The 6,000-nt window shown below is 63.8% G+C and overlaps 1 protein-coding gene across 10 annotated transcripts in view; it reads left to right on the forward strand.

Moving 5' to 3' along the window:
• Ncor2 (nuclear receptor corepressor 2) overlaps positions 1-6,000 on the forward strand; it is a 125,117-nt gene that overhangs the window by 79,217 nt on the left and 39,900 nt on the right. For all 10 annotated transcript variants that reach the window (XM_023720546.1, XM_023720543.1, XM_023720538.1 and 7 more), the window contains one exon: positions 1,050-1,112. In XM_023720546.1, the coding sequence (XP_023576314.1) occupies positions 1,050-1,112 (63 nt within the window). The remainder of the gene's footprint in view (positions 1-1,049; positions 1,113-6,000) is intronic.

The following is a 6,000-nucleotide window of genomic DNA, read 5'->3' on the forward strand; positions in this document are numbered from 1 at the left end:
CTATGGGTCACAGCTGGAGGACACTGTGTGACCCTCCTTTCTGCCCTGCTAGGTGTCCCACCAGGGCTACATTTTCTTCTGCCCAGCCTCCCTCTCCCAAATTGGAGAAAACCACCTTAGCTGCAGTTCCCCAGCCCAGCCACAGGGGGCAGCAGTGCGCGAGCCCCATGAGGTTCAGAGAAGGGGCCCCGTGCTCCGCGAGTCTATGGTGCACTTGACCTGCAGGTGTTTGCTTGCTGCCACCCGGCACACCTGCTGTCTGGGTGCTTTTAGGCTCCAGGCCCAAGCTGGAGCCTGGATGCAGGTGCACACGTGCCCGAGTCCCTGTCTTGTGCACTGTTCTAGCACCTTCTGCCCCTGCAAGCCTGCCTCAGCCTACCTGGGGTCCCTGAGGGCCAGTCCCGAGGGTCGGTTCTTAGCTGCAGCTCGCTGACTGCAGGGATGGGAGGGAGGCTTTGTGGGCATAGGGACTGGCCCTGCCCTGGCTCTGTCTGCTGGCTGTGCCAGGTGCTGTCCCCAGTGCTGGTCCCTGGAATTATCCCTGTGTGTCCACCCCCCTCCTGGCCCACCGGGAGGGAAGGGCCGGGCCCACATCTGGGGCACTTAGAGGAGTGGCTTAGACGCGGCATCACACGGAGATATGACTCTCCTCTCTGGTCCCCGAAGCCACAGTGTTCCTCTTAGACAGGTGGGCAAGTGTGGGGACACGCTGGGTGGTCACAACTGGCATTCAGCATTTGGGTCCTCAGGTGCTCCAGTCATTCCCCCCCTCCCCCCCCACGCCATGTCCAAACAGAGCAGCTGGGATCCCAGACTCGACTCCAGGGACACTTCTGCCCTCATCCCCTCCCGTGGTTACCATGTCACCCATGGGCCCTCTTCCCGGCAGCGTGCAGGCCGAGCTGGCCATCATGGCCATGGCCCTTCCCTGCCTCAGTCTCCCGGTCAGTGCACAGTGGTGGCATAGCCAGCACCGCGGAGGACTGGGCACTGCAGGAGGCGGAGTGTGGCCCCTCAGGGCTGCCGCCGATTGCCGTGTTCCTTTGCAGCTTCTCTGGAGATGAACGAGAGCTCACGCTGGACGGAGGAGGAGATGGAGACTGCCAAGAAAGGTGAGGCGGCGGCAGCGTGCGGTGCCTCTGGGCAGCACCCTCAGACCTGGGGACCCAGCCTGGTGTTCTGGGGTGGGGACGGTGACCTTGGGGTGTGGGCTGTGAGTGGCTGCTGGTGCCTCTGGCCGGCACCTCCTCTGTGCAGGGATGGTGACATTGTTCCTGGGAGCTCAGCAGCGTTAGCGTTTAGTGCGCTCCCCGCAGGGGTGCCCAGCCTTGCGTGGAGGTTGTGGACTATGGCTTGAAGACTCTGACCCGCTGGCCCGCTGTGGAGTGGCGTGGCGTGTCGTCTGGCAGGAATGGGTGTGCAAGTTGCCCACCACATGGATCCTGGGGCTGAATTTGGGTGTTGTGGGGCTGGGGGCGTAGGTGTCAGAGCAGAGGCCGTGCTCGACTTCCTGGCAACCTATGACAGGCAGCGAGGAGACAGGCTGGGAGCCATAGGGTCACCCCTCAGCTCTTCATCCTGAACCCAGAGCCATGCCCGGCTGGGGTAACCAGTAGCTGTGCGCCCCAACTCCCTAGAAGCCACTGCCTGGGCATTGCTGGCTTCCTAGTCTTGGTTGGCCATCTGTCGACCCCAGTGTCCAGGGTGGCGGTTAGTCTCCGGGCCGGGCCGGGCCAGCTCCCAGTGAGTGGTGACTGGTACCCTTACTGTCCTGTGCCCTCCAGAGACATCTGTCTCCACACAGTGCTGTGCCTGCACTGAGCAGCATTCACAGTCACTCCAGGACCGGGCAGTGCCTGGCTTCCTGTTCCATGCACAGGGTCCTCGTCTCGTGTTCCAGACAGAGGGCTGGGGCCATGGCCGAGGGCTCAGAACACGCGACGGGTCCGGGTGGCCCCTCAGTCGGGATGGTGGCCCTATCAGGGAGGGCGGGCACAGGAGGCTGGCATCCTGGAGCAGCCAGGAGCTGTGCTCACCCCTCTGCCTGGGCAGGCTGGGAGGTGCCCGGGGCAGCGTGGGCCCAGAGGACCAAAGGCCCTCGTGCATCTCCTGATACATTCTTTCCTTGGCCCCTTCACCACCATTAGCCGGTGCCCAGGGGCCAGCGCCCCTGGTGTGGGCAAGCAGGGCTCGGCTCCTGTGTCCTGCATGTGCAGTGCCGCCCTGAGCTCAGTGGCGATGGCCAGTCTGTTTGTGGTATGTGCTATGCGTGCTGATACCGGTACCGTTCCTACTAGGGCACGGTGAAGGGGACTGAAGCCTCGATTGCTGCCCTGAGCTATGTCCCCAGCCCCCTTAAGGTTCTGAGGCAGGGTGTCACCGAGTCACTGAGTTGCCCAGGCTGGGCTTGTGCTCTTTTGAAATGTGTTTCACTTGTTTAAAATGATTAAAATTCCGGAGGCCTAAAGTAAAAAGTGTAATTAGGTGGTGATCAGTTATTTGGTTTGTTTTTTGGGGTCTGAGAGGGTCTCCTGTGCAAGCCAAGGCAGCCATAAACTCACTCGGTTGCCTCTGCCTCCCAGTGCTGGGTGCTGCCCATTTACCATCACTTCTCCCCAGCATGAGGTCCAGCCTCTCTGCCCCGGTCAGTGTCCTGCAGCCCCTGTCTCCTCTCTGTGGTCGCCGGGGCCTGTCCCTGCTTCCCTGGAGGGCAGAGGGCCACAGGCTGAGTTACCACCTGGGTGGTGCGTGTCCTGTGGCCTCAAGGTTGGGCCTGTGGCGTGCAGAGCTCTTGGCCTGCCCACGAGCGGGGAGCCGGAGCTGGGCCACTCCAGCCTGCTTGGTGACATTTGTAAGGACGCCTGAGCTCAGCGCCAGTGCGCTGTGCTGGGAATGACAGCAATCTGGACAATTACCGCGCTGTGCGGGTGGGCGGCTGCTGAGGGCGGGCGCATCTCCTGGGGCAGTGGCGGGGGCGAGAGCAGGAGCAGGTGCGCCGGCCTGAGACTCCTTGCCTGCTGCACCTCCTGCCCTCGGAGCCTGCAGTGTGGAGAGGACGTGGTGGCAGCTGTGCCGAGCCAGGTGGCATCGTGGTCCTTCAGCCCGGTGGGGGTGGGGGTGCTCTGCCAGGAGCCGGCACTGTCTCCAGAAGCCTTCCTGGTGCAGATGGTGTGCTGGGGTCCTGTTCCCATTGCTGCTTGTCAGCCTGAAAGCCTGGAATGTAGCAATCGGCCTTGGTGGCTCTTCAGGGCCCCTCCCGCATTCCAGGGTGTCAGCTACTTCTCTTGCATAGACACTCCATCCCCACTAGCCTCTGTTACTGCATTTATTTAGAGGAAATCGAGGCTCAAGAGAGGTTTTGTGAGCTGCCTCAGATCACACAGCTTTAGGTGTAGAGTAAAAATGGAGGCAATGTGATGACTAAACGAGTGATCCCCTGGGCTGGGCTGGGCTGGGTGCTGTACCCCAGGTGGAAGGAGGGAAGGGAACAGCACGTGCAAAGGGTCTGTGGCGAGGCAATGTGGGGCACAAGCCGTGCTGACCATGAGCATCGGGGCAGAAGGCAGAGATGCAGAGTGGGCTTTGGCTGTTGCTCTAAGGGTGGAGGAGCAAGAGGGCCCAGGCCCCGCGGGTGCAGGGCCCAGGCTGCTGTCCCAGGTTCACCCTGGGTGGGGACAGAGCCCGTGCAGGAAGCTGCCTCCCTGGCAACCGGGCAGCCCTGGGGAACTGGCCAGCTGCCTGGGCCTCGAGCCATGCAGGAGGGAGGGGCAGCAGGTGCTGCCGGGCAAGGGCCTCCGGGTCCCCTGGGAAAGGTCGGTCTGGCCTGGCTTGGAGTCCTGACCCGTCGAACTGGAGCCTCCAGCCCCTCCTCCTCGGGTGGCCAGGAGCCAGCGGCCGGCAGGGCGCCCAGCAGCACTCAGAGCCAGATGGGCCTCCTGGGCCCAGGGCAAGGGCAGAGTGAGTGGAGCCCTGGAAACTTGGGCAGCTGGGCACAGGGCAGTAAGGGGCTAGCTAAGACTTGGGAGGGTGGGGTGAACCCCCTGCCACTTGTTCTTTTTTCCTGCCTACCTGCATGCCTGAGGGGCAGTGCCATGCAGTGGTCAGTGCACAGAGTAGTGGCAGATGCCCTGAGTGAGACCTGTGGGCTGAATGGTGCTGTGTCCAGGGCCAGTGTCACCTTTGGGCTCAGGCTGCCTGCGGCTAGAGGGTGGACACTGGGGTGCATGTGCCATCCCTGTCCATGGGGAGAAGTCCTGAGCTTGGGCTGGATATGGGAGGTGTGGGGCAGCCCAAAGGTGGGAGGAAAGGAGGGGTGGGTGGCACAGGAGTAGGGTAAAACATGAAGGGCATGGTAGCACCAAGGCTGGCACTGGGTTGACTTGCTGGGGTTCCCAGGGCTTCCATGTGGAAGTGGCCTGCCTGGCAGGGCCTGCTGTTGCACCCTGCCAGAGAACAGGAGGGTTTGCTTTGCACGTGAGCTTATCAGGAGGGTGGGTGCGGTCCTGGAGGGCCATGTGGGCACTCCCAGGACACAGCCTTGGAAGAGCACTGCTCAGGTGGGGACCCCAGGCCCAGGCCCCGCCCCCCCATGCTGTCACACTACCCCCACCCCCACCCCCTGCTGCTGCATTTCACTTCCTAGTTCCTCTCTCCTGACTCCCAAGAACAAAGCGGCTTCTTTAGAAGTCTGAAGCGGGTTGGGGAGCCCAGACCGCAGCTTGTGCTGGCAGCCTCTGCCTTTGGGTATGCACCCCAGCACTTCAGACACCAGTGGGCCCCAGCTGTGGTGCCTCTTGTCCTTCTACTAGGAGGTGGTGCTGTGAGAAGGCCAGGCTCCAGCCGGGGCAGCAGGGGCAGGCGCCCTGTGGCAGCCTTGGAGCAGAGTCAGAGGCTCAGGTCACACAAGCCAGGGAGCCAGGACTAGTGCAGCAGTCCTGGCCCTCGGAGGCTGCAAGATTTCCTTCAGGAACCACAGGTTCTGGCGAAGTCATGGGAGGCTGGGGATGACACCACAGGAATAGCATCCTCCGCAGCTCCTTGGCGCTTCCCAAGAGAGACCTGAGTTCCCAGCAGGACTGGGTCTTGCTTTCTGGTCGGGGACAAGGGCTGGGCTGGGGCCAGGGGCGTGGGGAGCCCGTTACCCTGGGGAAGGCTAAAGGTCGGAGGGAAGAGCAGGTCATTGACCCCAGCGTCGTGGAAACTGGCCCTGACCTGGATCGTGCTCAAAGTTCAGCTCTGCATGGTGCAGCCTCCTAAGAGCCACCTGGGGCAGGCGAGAAGGTGTTGGGGGTTGGGTGGGGACGCTGGTGGTTGTCCGGGTGCCCGGGGTGCCCCTGGCAGCAGAGAGCCCTTGAAGGACTCCAGAGCTCCCCCAATACGATGATCTGGGTCCCGTTGGCACGGCTGGAACCGCAGCTTCCTGCCTAGTGCCCCCCACAGTGCTCAGGCTGGTAGGGACGCAGGGAAGACTGCAGGTGGAATGGGCGGGTGGGGAGGGCTGGCGGCGGCGGAAGAGGCTGTTTGCGCCCTGTCTGCCGGGGGTGGAGAGGCGCTGTTTTTCTGGAACCCTCATCTGTTACCACTGCTGACGCCGCCACCGCCGCGGATGGGGAGAGAGGGAGGGAAGCCGGTGCCAAGTTGGCCCGCCCCTCCAGAGCCTGGGCGGCCGCCACGCGCCCCCGCCCGCGCCCGCCGCGTCTGGAGGTCACATTCAGTCCTGCCGCGGCTCGCTGGGTCAGGCGCAGGAGGAGCACAGCTGCCCGCTGCTTGGGGACGTTGCTGCCCTCTGGTCCGCAGCCCGGGGCTGTGGATTGCGCTGGGCTTTGGGGTCTGAGGGTGCCAGGCTCATCCCCCGCCCCGCCGAGCGTCCAGCCTGGCACCGGCCCCGGGGCACAGGTGACAGCGTCCTGCGCCCCCTGCCCGCGGGAAGGCGCCGGGTGGAGGCGGCCGCAGCAGCGGAGCCGCGCGGAGGTGGGAGCCTGGGCCGGGGTGGGCGGCGCT

This window comes from Octodon degus, unplaced genomic scaffold, assembly GCF_000260255.1.
Source record: "Octodon degus isolate 3935 unplaced genomic scaffold, OctDeg1.0 scaffold00076, whole genome shotgun sequence".
Taxonomy (NCBI): domain Eukaryota; kingdom Metazoa; phylum Chordata; class Mammalia; order Rodentia; family Octodontidae; genus Octodon; species Octodon degus.